The following is an 18,277-nucleotide window of genomic DNA, read 5'->3' as shown; positions in this document are numbered from 1 at the left end:
TCCTTTCTGGGATTTCTGTTACAAGGTATCATGTAGCATATAACTGAATCTGTCCTGTGAGGGGGGAGGCAATGCCTTTTGAACAATTTTTCTTCTTCTGCAGCACAATACACCTTTGGATAGTTCTCATTGTTAGGAAATTTATATCAAACCAAAATTTGCCTCTCAGAAACGTTCACCCCTTGTGCCTCGTTTTACTGTTGAGGAACAAGTAAACCCAAACCTTCTCTCCTATGACAACTTTTTAATACATGAAAGTAGGTCTGAAAAAAAAAAAACACTACAACTTGTCTAACATTAAGGCAATGCTGCTGAGCCCAAAGGGACGGAGAACTGTGTCTACTCCCAGACACGAATCTGATTCCGTTGAGAGAAGCCTTTTCTTTCTTATTTCTCTCTCCCCCTTTTTTTTCTTCTGGAGACTGGACCTCCCCTCCTTACCCTGTCTTGAAGTTCACAGGTTTTACTCATCCAGGACCTTTAGCCTGCTGTTTTTCTGACTTGGGCCCATCCATCCCTCTTTAGGCAGCCTGGTTCCCCCCAGGCTCTTCCTCCTCCCACCCAGTTCTTGGGGATTCATCATATTGATGCTGGTCTTAGTATAAAAACGAGTTCACTTAGCCCAACTGTAGCTCAAGCTCTCTGCCAGCAGGGATTACAGAATTGTGTCCCTGTGTCCCTTAAGGAACCTGCTTTTATTGAGAGGGGATAGACTCTTTTTTCTCACACTCTTCAACTCATTAAACTCCAGCTCTGACGTCCTAGATGCAAATTTACTAAGAACTTTGGTTGTGATTCATATCCAGGGCCCCCAAAAGGAGGAAATATAACAAAAACAGGTAGAGCACAGGTATTCGATTCCTACACAGAAAGAAATATTAAATTAAAAAAAACTTGGAATGCATATTCCAACCAAATGTCTTAAAAGAGGATTCAGTAGTTTAATATAGCTTTGTTGCATTTTACTGGGAAGCTGTAAAGGCTACTAATTAGGCATTTGACATTTCACCTTGAATCTATCTAGACTGTTTAAAAAGCTCCAGGTACATTTCTATTGGCAAAATGGTCAGGCTTGGGTCAATTTTCTTTTTAGTGGCTTCTTCTTTGACTCAGAAGCTTCCCTGGCCCATAACTAGTTCCATCCCAATGGACTAAGCAGTTCCAGACCTCTTGACCTCACAAGTTTGCCTATAAATCTAGAGATGTACTCTCCAAAAACAAGGTTCAAACATTTGGGCATGTTACCTGGGTGGAGGAGAAGAGCATGCCCCCCCATCTTCCCATTCCCTCTTCACAGGGAATGTGAAGGCAGAACATCCTATCTGCCAAAAGAGAGACAAAACAAAAACGTTGAGCCAAAAGCTTAACTTCTTTTAACAGGTGGCATGCCATCCCTGTCACTATCAAGGGGCAGGAGGATAATCAAGTGACCCTAAAGGACTTCCTATGTCTTACCAAAACATCGAGTTCTGCCAGTATTACATCACCACATGTCTGGAAGTAGACCTCAAAGCTCTACATGGTTGTCAAGAACCAGGACACACAATTTTAAACTCAATCGTTGGGAGCTCTGCTCGGATATCTGCCCTTCAGATCCTTCGTTTCTCTACCCAGTTAGAATTCTGAAGGTAAATTATTTCTATTTCCAACATGTGTTCAAGGTTGAAAAGGATGAGGGAAGGACACACACATGGGTGAATGAGTGGGTGGAAGAAGAAGCAAATCAATACTGTTATGCAATAATAACAAGTAGTGTGACTTTATTGATAACGTATTTCTTATTTATTATCTTGCAAAGTAGGAAACTGGTATTTAAATAAATGAAAAATCAAGGCAGCAAGAGATTAGGGAGTTTATCTGTCCAAGTCACTACAGAGCCAGAATTAGGATCAAAATTTCCAAACTTCTAACCCAAGGTCTTTTTACTAAACAATTCTGAAAGAGCACCATGCCTTTTCAAACCCATACCTTTACAATTTTAACAATAAATTTTCTTAAGAAAGACTAAACAAAGACTGAATTAGGAAAGATAGTAGAGATGGACTCTCCTGGCCCTTTTTCCTTCCCTTCCTTTCCCTTTCCCATTAATGCCTGATAAATCATTATAGGTTCCCTCTGAGTAAAGAAAAATAGGTTCAAAATCTGTCTCAGAAACATTCTGGCTGTATGACCTTGGACACATGGCTTACCCTTTTAGTGTCCAAGTCACTCTTTTTTTTTTTAACCTTCCCTTCCCTCTTAGAATCAATATTGTATATTAGTTCCAAGGCAGAAGAGTGGTAAGGGCTAGGCAATGGGGGTCAAGTGACTTGCCCAGGGTCACACAGCTGGGAAGTATCTGAGGCTAGATTTGAACCTAGGACCTCCCGTCTCTAGGCCTGACTCTCAATCCACTAAGTCACTTCAGTTTCTTTGGGTTGTTGTTTGGGGGTTTTGGTGTTATATGATCATTCTCTTTAAAAAAAATTGGACACTATGGAAATGTTTTGCATGATAATACATATATAATCCAGATCAAATTGTTTGCCAGCTTCTGAAAGGGATAAGGAAGGAAAGGAGACAGTTTAGCCATATAACAACCCAAATAAACTGAAGTGAAAAATCGAATGCTTTGATATGCATGGCAGCTTCAAAAGTTGGAAGATATATTTAAATCTTGGTCTTGATTTCCTCCTCTGTAAAATGAGTGAGTTGAGACTATATGATCTCTAGTTCAAAACCCATTCACCTAAGATCTATTCTGATCGTCTCACTTTTTTTTTGGGGGGGGGGGGTAGACAGAAGTTGTGATTTCATTGATATAGGGACCACTCAGAGAAGAAACTCTCTTTATCCTTGCAGGTGGACACTTGATCAACACCCAAGTGTATGTGGCAATCCAAGTCGAAAGAAAATGAGCTGGGATTCAGATTTAAGAAATTGAAGCAGGGATTTAGAAAAGGAATGGACCTAAGAAACCATCTAACATTTACATGTGTGCGAAGCACTTTGCATATATCATTGCATTTGATCCTCAAGACAAAAATAACAACGACCCCCCCCCCCCCCGCCCCAGGTAGACAGCGCTGATACCAATTTATAGATGCAGAATTTAAATTCGGCTCTTCCTGGCTCCAAAGCCAGAACTCTGCCTCCTTGTAACCCAGCTACTCATTTTTTAATAGAAGGGGCGGGGAGGGGGGGGGGGGGGAGATCACCCTATCTAGAACACTTTTTACTATCCCAAAAATTGGAAGGGGAACAAAGTTGGTTTAATTCTTATTTCTAGGGTTCATGCAAAGCGCCTCCACCAGGACTGCAAGCACTTTGGTAGGCTAGCAAAGAGTCCTGCCGTGTGGTTGATGGCCAAAGGCTCGATTTGGGTTTGTAGGACACAGCTGAAGAGGGAAGAGAAGGAGGAGGAAGAAAATGGGGGCGTCTCGGGGAGAGATGAGGCCCGCCACCATTGGTCCGGGGACCTCCTCTGGGCCCCAGGGGCGGGGCCAGGGGTGGGAGATAGCTAGGGGTAGAGAAGGCGGGGTCCGGAGTTGGTCCCTCTTGGGCTCGGGCAGTCGGGGACACGAACCTCTGCAGCTGTTGAGAAGAGAGAGGAAACCGGGGGAAACTAGATCAGACGAGGTGGTGGAACCCGAAGCCCCTCAGTGTCCCGGGACCTTCACTCTTCCCGTCTTTCCCTTCCACAAACCACTCGCCCTCAAGTCCAAAAGCCGGAGGAGGCAGCAGCGCTCAGCAGAACCCAGTACCGCCGTGCGTGATGAGGGAGATAGTCCATATCCAGGCCGGACAATGCGGGAATCAAATTGGCACCAAGGTGGGAGAGTAGAGCGGCAATGGGAATCGGGGTTTGGAGTGGGGGGGGGGGGCGGAGGAAGGTTGTCTGCGTTTCTGTGGGGACCAATTCTCAGAGGCTGTGTGCTGGAGTATGATGATGATGAGGTTGGGTGGCGGGGAAGAATTGCTGTTTTAGTTTGGCCTCAGGAGAAATGACTTAGCTGTGCGATCCCTCTAAAGTGTCATCAGCCGGGTCAGGCTGTGTCCTCTTCCCCTCCCACAGCTCCCTATCTACCCCAAGCTTCTCCCTCTGGAGCTCCTCCTCTCCTGGCGTCCTTTCCTGCTACCCTCCCGCAGCCCTCTGCCCCACTCTGGGCATCCAAAGTTACATACACAAAACCCTACCCAGCTCGACCGCGTGTGACCCTAAAAATGAACTCGAGGCAGTGGATGAAGCTGATGGAAGCATGTGGGAGGCAGCCGGGGAGACATGACCCCAAAAGCCAGTACAGACCACCCCGACCCTATCCGGGTTTGGCTCGTCCATTCCAGTCCACTCCCTCCCGGGGCAGAGAGGGAGCGGTTCAGCACAGCGCTCTGGCGCGCCAGGAATTCAGCAGCTGCTGTACCACATTCTCCCCCCCACCCCCATCCCACTACTTACCCACCCACCCACGAATTCCCCCCCCCCCAACCTCCCTTCCTACCCCGCCAGGAGTATATGCTACCCACCCCTCCCTGGGACTCCGCAAAGGAGGGGGGAGGCTGCCCGCACACCCTTGGTGGATAAAGAGTGAGGATCAGGGAGGAGGGAGATTTGGGTGGCGGGGAGAGGCAGCCCACTCCATCTAAGTGTTCATTTTCTCTCCCAACTCAACCCCGCTTTGTTCCTCCCTGCTCTTCTCTTCTCTCAAGTTTTGGGAAGTGATCAGCGATGAGCACGGGATTGACCCAGCGGGAGGCTACGTGGGTGACTCGGCGCTGCAGCTGGAGAGAATCAACGTCTACTACAATGAATCATCCAGTGAGTTGTGCCCGATGCGCGGTGCGCCAGGAAAGGGGGTCAGGGACTCTCTCCTCCCATCCGCGAATCCCCCACCCCGCCTGGCCAGACCTGCTGGAGAAGCCAGCACTTTTCCTCCAGGGCATGGTTCCCTGGCGGTCAGCCTAGTCGCCCTGTCTGGGTAGGGTCCATCCCGGCCCTCCCTCTGAACGGCTCTTTTGGCGTGGCCCAAGTGGAGGAGGAGGGAAAGGAAGAGGGCCCGGAAGACAGTTATGTTTTCGGAAAAGTTACAATGGGAGCTGCTGCTGCGGCTGCTCCTCCCCTTCAGAGGCGGGAAATCCGCTGTTAATTTAAATACATTCCAACCAGAATCTGCTGTCTGGGGAGCCAGTCTGCCCCTCCCTTATTCTATCCCAGTCTCCCCCCACTACTACCCCCCTCCCCCCCAAAAAAACACCTTTTACACATTTAGGAGAAAAAGTATTGCCAACTCTTGGATAGGAGTTTGCATTATCTAGCTTTGAGGTTGGGGACTTCTTTTTTCCTCTTGTTCCCTGACCTTTGGGGGTTTATTTCTTTTTTTGTTGGATGAGAATAGCTCAATTCAAATCTGTCCATTTTGTTGCTCAGACCACAATGATAAGTCTTTATAGGGAAGTAAGTTAATACTAGAGGATAAAAGTTAGAATGTAAGATGATTGGTAGAGTTCAGTTCAGAATTTTTTTCTTGGGACTGGTTTTCTAGAGACTTAGATCATCTTGAATTCTTTTTGCTTGGGGTCAGTTAGGATAGTTTCTGATCACAACCCCCACACTTCACCTCAGAGCTAGCTATCCTCTCATTTGGTAGATGGAAACAATTTCTTTCTTGTCCAGATGGAATGAAAGGGCTCCATAGAAATGAAACCAATCGTCAGGAAGGCAGAGGACTACATGACTTTCATTGGAACTGTAAAGGGACTATTTGGGGAACTAACACCAATAGATTAAACTTTTTAGAGGAGAAAAATTGACCAGCCAACCCAAAGAGCACCAAATCAGCTGCAACAGCAACAACAGTTCCCCCACCCCCACCCCCATGGAACCAAAAATGGAAAATTTCCCTTTGTGCTGCTGGCAACGTCCACCCTTGTTCTCGACTCCAGGGTTTCTGGACAGGTGACTAACGATCAGTCAACAAAATAACAAACGGAAGACCACTTAATCATAACAGCCATGAGATTGCTTTGCATTTTACAGCTGCTCTGCCATCCCAATCTCTGATTTTTATTTTTAATCCCATTTTCTTGGTGCTCAATTACACATAATCAAAGAAAGATCATTGGAAAAGTGATACATTAACTTTTAACAAATCACTTGATTAACATTCTATATTTTTGTATTGTGATTAAAGACAAAGGTTGCACACAAGATAATTTTGCCACAGGTGGCTTAATTTTCTCATTACCCTGTGAAGTTTTGAGCTTACAAACAATCAAGGAAAATTACTTATTGCTTTTAATAAAATGGAATAATTAATCAGCAGTTCTTAAAAGACAATTCAACAATCATATCATTGAGGTTGAAGGGTACTGGGAACATAATTCAAATTTAGACTGGTGGCTTCTACCAAGTTTGAGTTTCTGATTTGTGTAATCGAGTCACTGAGGCATACTGAAGCTTGATATACTTGTACTTATTGTGTCGGCCTCTGTGATTGATTTGTGTGCTGGCTTCGGGAGAATAGGTTTCTGTGAGTGGGGAAGTTTTTTGGGCTTGGCCTGTAGCTGTGGTTTTGCTGTGAATTATGTACCTAAGCAAAAGTTAACCCATGATAGTCTTTTTTGGGATTGGGTTTAAAGGTCTGATCTTTTGGTGATGTTTTGGGGAATTAAGGTACAGGTGTTTTGCTCTTGCATTATTTCTTTTGAGACTAGGGGGAATAATAATCATGTCAATTCATAGGTAAGGGGCATTGATGAAAGAGGTCATGTAAAGGGGGATTGAGTGGGCAATCACATCTCGCCAAGGACCACTCTGGTCTCCCCAGCTACCATGTGTGACTCTGTCAAGGTGTTGAGGTCTGATGGCTCTCAGCACCTTTGGAAACAAGGAAGTAATAGCAGCCTCTCCAAATGAGACCCAATACCCAGGTGACATCCCCGGAGGTTGTTAGGCTTAATGGAATTAACCAGAGAGAAGTTAACTCCTGCCTTGAAAAGAGCCCTAGCAAATAAGATTAGGGGGTGGTAGTAGGGAGGCTAGATAGCACAGTGGAAGAGTGGTTTTGAGTTGGAAGGACCTGGTTTCAAATATGACCTCAGACACTTCCTAGCTGTATGACCCTGGGCAAGTCACTTAATCCCAAACACCTAACCCTTATCACTTCTAAGTCAGAAGTTAAAGGTTAAAAAAGAAAAGAACATGATGGGATGGATTTTTTTTTTTTATAGCCCAGAAGTATGTTCCCAGGGCCATCCTAGTGGACTTGGAACCAGGAACCATGGACAGTGTGAGATCTGGGCCTTTTGGTCAGCTCTTCCGGCCTGACAATTTCATCTTTGGTATGTATGAACCTGTCCAATTTTCTGTTTCACTTGCTGACCATCATCACTTTAAGCTTTTGTGTCTTTCCTTCTCTCACTGTAAAATAGGAGATGGGGGTGGGGGTAGGAATGATTTACCTCATGCTCAAATTCAGGAAACCTGAGGATTTTTTAAAATGTCATTGACTACAGAAGAGAATTTACATTCAAGACATGTTAACATGTACTCACAAACATTAAGACCTTAAAACTGAAGCTGATAAACACGTAGACACAAATATTCTCAGAAGCCCCACTAGTTGGATTGGTGTTGGGGAAATGGGGCAAGTGTGGGATGTCAGTTAAAGGGAATGTTGGGAGGGCAGGGCAGGGCAGAGCTAAAATGATCCATAGTGAATATTACCACAAGATCCAAATCTAGGTGTGATATATGATAAATAGATTAGACAGTGTCTGTAGGATGAGCTTGGTCTGTTGTCATAAGAAGACAAGAGAAACCCCACATTCCATTCCCATCCCCAACGGTGTTTAAGCCAAAGAGTGATGTGCTTCTACATATTTGTACAGAATTATTGTTGAACACAGAACAGATTTCAGGGCTTATCTGGCTCTCTCCTGTTTAAGTGGCAAAGACTGGGATGATTTAGATGGAGAGCAGCCTACAGAATCCTACAAAACATAGGACTTGGCACTAGAAGGAATCATCTTGTTGAACCTCCATTTTGTAAATGAGGAAACTGAGAGGACCAAAGTGATTTGCTGATTGGATGAATACACACAATTAGTATTGAAAGTACCCAGATCTTTTGTTTCAAATGTTAGTGTTCTCTCCACTAGTAGCCCCCACCTTGAGATAATGGCTCCGGGTTAGAGCAGAATTTTTATGAAATCTGAGCAACAAGTAACTGACAGGTCTAAGAAAGCCATGTGCCCAGCTTCCTCAGCTGCAGGTACCAGAGGGCTCTTTCTGGTATGGCTGCAATAACTCCTGGAAGAACATAGTTGGCCAAAAGAGGGAGCAACTTGGGTGGGGCTGGTATCTAAGTTTGGCTTCTGGAACTACAGTTATTTAGGGAAGCAGCCAAAACCCTCAAAGTGCTTCTCTTTGTAAAAGGAAAAGGTTACAGTGCAGAAACCAAACCAGCTCCCCTCAGCTTTGACAGCCTAGCTTCAGGGACCTCCCACTATCTTTATGACACCACAAGGATCAAAGAGATACCCGTGCTTCGTTTTCTCTCCCTACTAGGGGAAATACTGATGCCTAGGTTTGGCCACATTGTCCTCACAGAATGTATCAAAGAAATGGCCTGAGTCCAAAGAAGAATTCTCATTTGGGGAGAGCCAGTAACATTTCAGTTTTACTTTAAACAATAGCAAACTCCATTGTTTTAAGGAAGGAAATTTTATAGGGAGTAACATTTTTTTCTGGAATAAAAGCTTTGTAAAATAAAAAATATCCAGTGTCCAACTAGAGTTTCAAATCTGATACACACCCAGGAATACCTTTTAGAAGGATTTTTAAAATAATCTGCTACTTAGATTCTACTAGTCTGACCTGGATCAAATAACTGCACCTATCTGTGCCTCAATTTCCTCTACTATAAAATTAGAAAACTAAATTAGATGATTTCTTTTTTTTTTCTCTTGTCTCTTTACTGGTCCTTTTACCACCAATGCTTTTTTTCTTTCATTAATATATCATGAGCAAATAGTTACCAAACTGACATTTCTAAACATAGACAACTTTAAAAACCTCTAGGGGCACCTTTTTGCCTCTAGAATAGTATTCAGATTCCCCATTTTGTTTTCAAAGCTGTTCAAAATCCAATTCTGAGTTAACTTTCCAGGCTTTTTTTATATTACTTGGCTTCATGTACTCTATATTCCAGTCATACTAGGGTACTTCCTTTTCCTTGTACATAATATTGCATTTCCAGCCTAAGGGACTTTGCATAAGACATTTATCATCAGTGCATTACCACCTGATTCTGCCTAATAGTTTCCTTAGCTTCCTTTAAATGTGAGATCTAGTACCCTATGGAAAGCACATCCTGATTCCTACCATCCCCATCCTCCCATTAGAAATTGACTTGTTTACATTTTGCATGGATTTACTGTATTCTCTGATAGCATCCAGAATTTTGACCAATAAAAAGAGGAGACCATTCTCCTAAGAATAATATGGTTAATTAATAGGGCAGGTGATCTATTAACCAAAAATGGGTCTAATCATGCCAGCCCCTGCACTAAAAGTCTTGAACTAGATTTCCAAGGTCTCTTCCTACTGTAATCTTCTATAATCCTATTCTGTGTTCTATATTCCTATATAACTTATTTAATAGCTGAATATCAGTTTAACAATCTCGCAGCTTTCTTGATGAAAAAATAAGTACTCCTATCTCTTTCTGGGAGTGATTTTGTGTGTACCCATCTTCTTGGTTTCTCTTATATCACATGAGCTTCTGCTGGTTGATTCAATAGCTGACATTTTATGTAGCATTTTACAGTTTGCAAAGCTATTTATTATATACATTGTCGTGTGAGATAATGATTATAGGTATTATCTTTACTTTGGAGATAAGGAAACTGAATTTCAAACAGGTTGTTAGAAGGAATGGGTTCCCATGTAAACTAGCCTCCATCAAAAGGAAGAAATTATTTATTAAGCATTAATTGGGGGGGGGGCAGCTGGGTAGCTCAGTTGATTGAGAGCCATGCCCAGAGATGAGGTCCTTGCTTCAAATTTGACTTCAGACATTTCCTAGCTGTGTGACCTTGGGCAAGTCACTGAACCCCCATTGCCTAGCCCTTACCACTCACTCTCTTTGGAAGCAACACAATATTGATTCTAAGAGGGAGGGAGGGAGAATATGAGAATCCTAAGATGAAAGGTAAGGGTTTTAAAATAAAATTAATAGCAGGCACCATTTCATAATGAAACCTACACCTGAATTGGGAAACATGTGTATATAGGAAGATTATATCAAAGAACAGGAATGCACTTTTTCATGAGGGAAATATGGATTAAATCCCATGCTTCCTAACTGGCAAGGTGAACCAATTGACTCCAGGTTGTAGCTTGGGTGGCACCCTTGGGAAGAAAACTCAGTGGGTCAAATGTGCCCTATGCATATAGGAGAAAAGAGCAGTGGAGTTTTCTTTCAGCTTCTCTCCCACTTGTAACTTTTTCTCCATTTTCAGACCTGGCAGATCTGGGTGTTAGCAATCTACACAGTGCAGCGGTGACTTCAGAGAAGTGTGAACCAGAGATAAATCAGAGGGTGTGTCCTTTGCTAGGAAAAGACAGCTCAGGGATATCTGTCGAGGCTTGCTTGCCCAAAGCTTGGTAAATTATAGTCTCGTTTTCTAGTCGGGAGTTAGTGACTGCAATATCACAACACATTATTACCGGCGATGTTCACTTCATAACTCCCAAATATTTAACTAGGAGCTTCAGTTGCTATGAGACAGTTGCAAAATATTTTCAGAAGTCTCCAGCTTCCTTCTTTTTCCAAGAACACAGAGAGAACTTCAGGACCAATCAATCTACTGTAAATATTTAGGAACCAAGCAAAAGGCCTAAGATCAGGAAAAGGAGTTGTTTGGAGTCTGCTCTTTCTGCTCTTTGTGTTGATTTATTCTTGGTTTGTTTTTTTTTGTTTGATTTTTTTGCTTCTCTAAAATCACCTATTTGTCTTCAATCCCACCTTTTAATTTTTTTTTTCATTCTTACCTTTCCCCTTAGAATCAATACTATATATTGGTTCCAAGGCAGAGGAGTGGTAAGGACTAAGCAATGGGGGTCAAGTGACTTGCCCAGGGTCACACAGCTGGGAAGTGTCTGAGGTCAGATTTGAACCTAGGATTTTTGTTATTTTAATGAAGGAATACTTGCTTTATTTTTAAAAAGTAGCTATGCTGTTAACTTTTTTTTGGGGGGGGGGTGTAAGCATAATCCTTAATCACTGAATAAAGGGGAAGCCATAACTCTTTCTGAGCCTTGTAGCTTCAATAGAGTTTGGGGTTTAGAGACAACCTGTCTTCTGTTGGGTGCTGATTAGCTTTGGTGCCTGCCTGCCAAGTGTAGCTGGTCATCTTAGCAAAGGCACTGATGAGAGAGGGGGAGGGGGGGATGGAGAGAGAGGGAGAGAAAGGAGAGAGGAGGGAGAAGAGAGAATGGGAAGGAGAAAGATGGAGAGGGAGGAGAGAGGGGAGAAGAGAGGGATAGAGAGAAAGGGAAGGAGAAAATGGAGAGGAGAGAGGAGAAAGATGGAGAGAGAGAGAGGGAGGGAGAGAAAGGAAAGGAGAAAGATGGAGAGAGGGAGAGGAAAAGGAAGAGAGAGGAGAGAGAAAGGGAAGGAGAAAAATAGAGGGAGAAGGAGAGAGAAAGGAAAGGAGAAAGATGGAGAGAGAGAAAGGAAGGGAGAGAGAGAGAGGAGGAGGAAGAGGAGGAGAAGGAAGGAAGAAGAAAAGAAGCAGCTGGTTTGTATGTAGTTACACAGCTGTGCAGGAAGCATGGTGATTTCTGTATCCTCAGGAGGGGCCAGTCACATCCTAAATAGTGCCTAGAGTCAAGGGAAAACAGAATAAGGAAAAGGTTCACTTGAAACAATTGAAATGGTCAGTAATTGTAGCATGGCCTGGATCCCTATGCAAAAAAGTGGAAAACGTCAATTTCTGTCTGTTTTGGCCTGATCCATCCCTTGAAAAATATCAATCGGATGCTGCTACATAAACGGTCATCATACCTGTTTCACCAAAGGAAGTCTGGGCCCAGACTGAGTTATCCTTGGAGCTGCCACCAGCAGGTGTGGCATCTATCAGGGAGACATCTGTTGGAACCCTAGAAACAAATCAGTGATTTAAATGCTTTTTGTTATATTGACCAGGGCCTTGAGAAGGGGCTCAGTGGTTGAGATATGTGTTTCCCCCCACCCCCACCCCACCACCTATTTCTCTATTTTTGAGTTGAAAAGTATAATAAAATAGAAAAGAATAACAGAAAATTTAAACTCCCAATCAGCAAAAAATTAATAGGCACCTACTAATTGACCAGCACTGGGCTAGATGCTATGAGGGAACCACTGTGGGCTCTAACCTCAAGGAACTTACAGGAGAAAAAGGAAAAAGAACAGAGATTGTAGGGGTGCAGAGGTGGCAAACACATGGGCAGGTCTGAAAGAGTTTAAAATGTAATTGGGGAATATTAACAAAATAAAAATACAATGAGATGTAGATAGTATTAATGAATGTGTGACTCATGGGAATCCTTATGTATGATTTAGTGGCCCCCATTTTTATTTGAATTTGATTCTATTAGTGTAGTGGATAGCCCAGGAGACCTAGAGTCAGTTAGACCTGAGTTCAAATCCTACTTAAGTCACTTACTGATCCTAGACCTTAGTTTCCTTATCTGTAAAATGAGAAGGTTGACCTCAGTGGTCTCTAAGGACCCATCTGGTCCTAAAAATCTGTCATCCTGATTTGTCTGACTTGGCACTGAGCTCTAATATCCCAAAGAGATATGTATTTTGGTTCATGATTTATGTTTTATTTTGTACTCACTCATCAAAAATAAGCATTTATACACTTTTATTAGTATTTTACACTATTATTATATTATCATATATATACTATTATTATTTATAAATGTAAATATATACAAAACAAACCAGGAAAGAGTTATTATAGTAAGAAATTGGACTTGTTTGCCATCACAGGGAGAGGTCAGAAGAAGGAAGAGAAACTGGAATTCAAAACTTTAAAATAATGAATGTTAAAAAGATTTTACTTGTACTAGGGGAAAATAATTTTTTTAAGGGAAAAATTATTTTTAAAAATAAGAAATTGAATTTCAATTATGTACAGCAGGGGACGGCAGACCAGGGTTCATGGGCAGGATGTTGCCTGTTTTTTACTGTCCGTGAGCCAAGAACATACAAGCATTTACATGTAATCCATTTATTAGTAAAAACTTATTTACATGTAAATCATCCACATGTAAAAGTCATTCTAAGCTCATAGGGCCATTCAAAAATAGGAGGGAGGTCAAATGGGACCTGATGTACAGTTGGGTTTGTTTTTAAGATATATATACCTATAAAACATATATTTAGCAAGGTAGTACAACATTGCTCCTTTTTTGTACCCTTCTGCCCTTGTTCTTGTTTTCTTTCGTATATTTAAATTTTTCTTTTTTCTTTATTAGTTTATTATATATGATGTTATATATAATATATTTATTTAAATTTTTATTGCTTTTATTTTTTCGTGATTTCATGATCACTCATTTGATTTATAGTTTTTTAAATAGTTTGTGAATTTTCATCAACTGGTGAAAACTCAGACATAGTAGCTCATCCTTTTAGGTAGTGGGTTTCAAACCAGTAAAAATAAAGATTAAGTCAGTAGAAGCCTGTGGCTAGATCTCGCATGGCAGCCAGCCCACACCCAAAAATCACATTTGGATTGTCTCAGGGCAGCAGCTATAGCAGAGAGCTGGAGAGTTTTAGAATTCCCTCCTTTGGGGTTTGACTTCCTATTTTCCCAATTCATTGGTAGGAAAGAAAGTTGGCTAAAATCAAGGGATTGCTCCCTTCCTTTGCCACTGACTCAGAGTAGGACTTTGGAATTCATTGTGGAATTTTGTTATCAGCTGTAAGATGGAGAATGTTTTGTTCTAGTCAATATCTATTAAGTATTTGAAAGCTGCTAATGGGAATGAATGAAGTTTTTTTTCCTATGGGTTAGAGTGGTCTGAAATTTCACCACAAGTAAACAGTGAAATGAGGTGAGGAAGACCCGAGTTCAAATGTGGCCTCTGAAACGTATTGGATGTGTGACCCTGGGCAAGTCACTTGACCCCCATTGCCTAGCTCTTACCACTCTTCTGCCTTGGAACTAATACACAGTATTGATTCCAAGATGGGAGGTGAGGGTTTAAAAAAGAAAAAAAAAAACAAAACTGGCCTCCGACACTAGTCGTGTTGCTCTGGGCAAATCACTTCACCCTGTTTGCCACAATTTCTCATTTGTAAAATGAGCCGGTGAAGGAAATGGCGAACTACTCTAGTATCCTTGCCAAGAAAAGCCCAAATTGGGTCACACGAAGAGTCAGACACGGCTGAAAAGTCTCAACACATGAACTTTTAAAATAATAATAATGTTACTGTAGTAACTGTAGTAACATTATTATTATTTTAAAAGTTCATGTGATCTCATAGTATCTAGAATAAGAAGAGATGATAGTTGTTATTGTTGTCTTTAATTATATATTAGTAATTAGTATGTATCCCATTGATTTTTCTCTTCACATGCAACTTTCACATATTTCTTTGAATTCTCCATTTTTTATTTGTAGCATTAAATATTTTCTATCACATTCCTATATTATAATTTAGTCCAGCCATTTCTCAACCAATGGACATGAATTTGTTTCTAGTTTTTTGCCAATATAAATAATGCTGCTACGAAAATATACCCACATACAGCATCAAGGCATAGTAAATCGGATGCCATCTTGGAAGCCAAAACGTGAGTCCAAATCCTGACTCCGATACATGATGACTGCATGACCCCTAGGCAAGTCACTGTCTTCTCAAACTAAAAAAGAAACACTGCATCTTGACTTAGGAAACCACAAATGAACATTATTTAAATTTAATTTAAATATTTTAAATTTCTAAATTTAATAATTTTAAATATTTAAATTAAATAAAAATATTTAAATGATTTAAATTTAAATTTTTTAAGAACAGTTTCCTATTATATTTAATAGGGTCAGGACCACATTTGAGCGCTCTGTTCTAGGTAACTAAGAACAAATTGCAGAGAAGGTGCTGGAAATCATAGCTCTGGTACTTATCCTTATACATGCAAATATATGTTACTATCACTTTAAAGAAAATGCATTTGCTTTGCTCTTGAACCTTAAGGACTATGGGACCTTTCCATCTGAAATTTCTTCAATTATATTGCTAATATGTTCTCAGTACTTTTCCCATTAAAAGCGAGTGCACTTTTCTCCCTTCTTATCATCTGATCACATTTTAAAACATTTATTCCGATGTGGGTTTGCCTCTCCTGCCCCTGCCCTAGATCAAACTATTATTTCCAACTAGCATTCTCTCAAGGATCAGTAACAGGACCTGAGAAATCAGAGGATTTTGATTCTCTGGAGAGAAGACTATAGAGAGGTTGGGTGACTTTCCAGTGTAGTATATATGCTGTTTAGGTAAACTGTCAGAACTTTAGGCTCAAAAGAACTCAATTTTGTGATGACCATTTTGCCTTTATTTTATATTTTCTTAGAAAATTAAAGTGAATAACTCTGAAAGACTTTGTGAGCAAATGTGAGTCCAGAGGATAAAGAATGCTGCCCTTCCACTTCTTGGCACAGTTTATGAATTAAATATGCAGAATGAGACATCATTTTGAACATGGCCAATGCAGAATTTGTTTTGCATAACTATATATGTTTCAGAGGTTTAGTTTTCCTTTTTCTTAGTTTCCTTTTTTTTTCTCCAATAGGGAAGAGGTAGGAGAGAGAATGTCTGTTAACTAGAAAAATAAAAGGTGGTAAAATTTTTAAAAGGTGGAAGGAAGTATATCTAGGTAGCATATTGGACAGAATACCAGGCCTGGAATCTGAGTTCCAATATGATCTCAGAGCTTGCTGTCAGACCCTGGGCACATCACTTAACCCTGCCTGCCTCAGTTTTCTCATTTGTAAAATGAGCTGGAAATGGAAATGGCAAACCCCTCCAGTGTCTTTGCCAAGAAAACCCCATTTGGGGTCACAAAGAGTTAAAGACCAATGAAAAATGACTGAACAAGAGAATTTTAAAAATTTATTCAAATGTGTTAATTTTTTTAAAAGGCCTTTATTCCTAAATGCAAATTATATCTCCACATCACCTTTTTACTAAAATTCTACTTGTGATGCCTCATCACAGCAGGGAAATGGTTGAATTCTCCCAGGGTGGGCCAGCAAAACGCAGGCAAAAGCTGGTTTTTAACAAGCTGGAATGCTTAAGAACATAGACCAATGATGGCTTATATGGCTGATGTTCAGAGAAGCTAATCATGGAGCTTGAGTGAAAAGAAATAGTTCCTTTGGTGACAAAAACTAACATCTACCAAAGTTTGAATAGTTGTCATCTGACTGAGAATCATAGATATTTGAAATATTAGGACAAAAGGTAGACTACTTCTCCATGTTCAAAACAAAAGCCACAGGGAGTGACCAGATATTTGCTTCCTAGGAAACATTTCAAAAATAAATGTCTTCTAACAAATGAGATACATCTGTTTGAAAAAGTGGATTCCTGTTCGTAGTCAAAGCCCCAACTTAAGCAGGAAAGTTTCCCCCAACCCAATTCCTTGAATGCCTCAGAAGAAATCCAATAACTTTTTTTTTCCATTTGTTAAACTTGTCTCCCGAAGCAGACTTCAAGCTCTGCACATGACAATTCTTGGATAACTGTCACGGTGTCAAGAGTAATACTGCAGATGCAGCCCCTGGTGGAATAATGAATCCAGGAACAAGTCTTCATTTTTTCTTCAAGTTTTATAACCCAGATTCTGGGGAAAAAGAACCTTCGTTTGGTATTGCTGCTTTTCGGAGATGAGACCTCCCTTTTCAAATCACACGCATTTTCCTTGTGTTTTATTGCAGGCCAAACGGGTGCTGGAAACAACTGGGCCAAGGGACATTACACGGAAGGAGCAGAACTAGTGGATTCAGTGCTTGATGTGGTGAGGAAAGAATGTGAACACTGTGACTGTCTGCAAGGATTCCAGCTCACTCACTCCCTGGGAGGAGGGACGGGCTCTGGCATGGGAACCCTGCTCATTAGCAAAATCCGAGAGGAGTATCCGGATAGAATCATGAATACCTTTAGTGTCATGCCTTCTCCCAAAGTGTCTGACACGGTGGTGGAGCCTTATAATGCTACCCTGTCGGTGCACCAGCTGGTTGAAAATACAGATGAAACTTACTGCATTGACAATGAGGCGCTGTATGATATCTGCTTCCGTACCTTGAAGCTCACCACCCCGACCTACGGAGACCTCAACCATCTGGTGTCTGCCACCATGAGCGGCGTAACCACCTCCCTGCGCTTCCCGGGGCAGCTCAACGCCGACCTCCGAAAACTGGCCGTCAACATGGTCCCTTTTCCACGCCTTCATTTCTTCATGCCAGGCTTTGCTCCCTTAACGGCCAGGGGGAGTCAGCAGTACCGAGCACTCACCGTGCCAGAACTCACTCAGCAGATGTTTGATGCTAAGAACATGATGGCTGCTTGTGACCCAAGACACGGACGGTATCTCACTGTGGCCACTGTTTTCCGAGGCCCCATGTCCATGAAAGAAGTGGATGAGCAGATGCTGGCCATTCAGAACAAGAACAGCAGCTATTTTGTAGAATGGATCCCTAATAACGTCAAGGTAGCGGTATGTGACATCCCCCCTCGTGGCCTCAAGATGGCCTCCACGTTTATTGGCAATAGCACTGCAATTCAGGAGCTCTTCAAACGCATCTCTGAGCAGTTCTCTGCCATGTTCCGCCGGAAGGCTTTCCTTCACTGGTTTACAGGAGAGGGGATGGATGAAATGGAGTTTACAGAAGCAGAAAGCAATATGAATGATCTGGTCTCAGAATACCAGCAGTATCAGGAAGCTACAGCCAATGATGGAGAAGAAACCTTTGAAGACGATGAGGAAGAGATGAATGAATGAAGAAAATTTCCCATTACATTAAAACATAAATGAAAGCTTAATGAAATTCCTTTAATGTATAAACTGTCTTTTGTTTTGAAGTCTTGAAAATGGTAGAAATTTGACATGGAAGGTAGTTGGGAAAATAAGAATTTTTTTTGTCCCTTTGGGAAAAAAACAGGCTATGAAATATTGTTATACTAAATATGCAAAATAAACCTTAAAAAAATCTATTCATAATAAAAGAGGAACATTATTA

At 41.6% G+C, this 18,277-nt stretch overlaps 1 protein-coding gene and 1 long non-coding RNA gene across 2 annotated transcripts; both read left to right on the top strand.

Annotated features, from left to right (window-relative positions):
• The first annotated feature begins 1,386 nt into the window (after window positions 1–1,386).
• LOC130458380 (uncharacterized) lies at window positions 1,387–2,912 on the top strand. Its single transcript, XR_008917661.1, has 2 exons — window positions 1,387–1,628; window positions 2,842–2,912. It is a non-coding gene; the product is annotated as an uncharacterized LOC130458380 (long non-coding RNA).
• Window positions 2,913–3,476: 564 nt separating this feature from the next.
• Window positions 3,477–18,277, top strand: TUBB6 (tubulin beta 6 class V). The gene is made up of 4 exons (XM_001365295.4): window positions 3,477–3,811; window positions 4,687–4,795; window positions 7,207–7,317; window positions 16,976–18,277. Exons 1-4 carry the CDS (start codon window positions 3,755–3,757, stop codon window positions 18,037–18,039), a joined length of 1,341 nt encoding a protein of 446 aa, XP_001365332.1. The 5' UTR covers window positions 3,477–3,754; the 3' UTR covers window positions 18,040–18,277.

The sequence above is a fragment of the Monodelphis domestica genome, chromosome 3, assembly GCF_027887165.1.
Source record: "Monodelphis domestica isolate mMonDom1 chromosome 3, mMonDom1.pri, whole genome shotgun sequence".
NCBI lineage: Eukaryota > Metazoa > Chordata > Mammalia > Didelphimorphia > Didelphidae > Monodelphis > Monodelphis domestica.
This window is presented reverse-complemented; position numbering and strand designations above follow the sequence as displayed.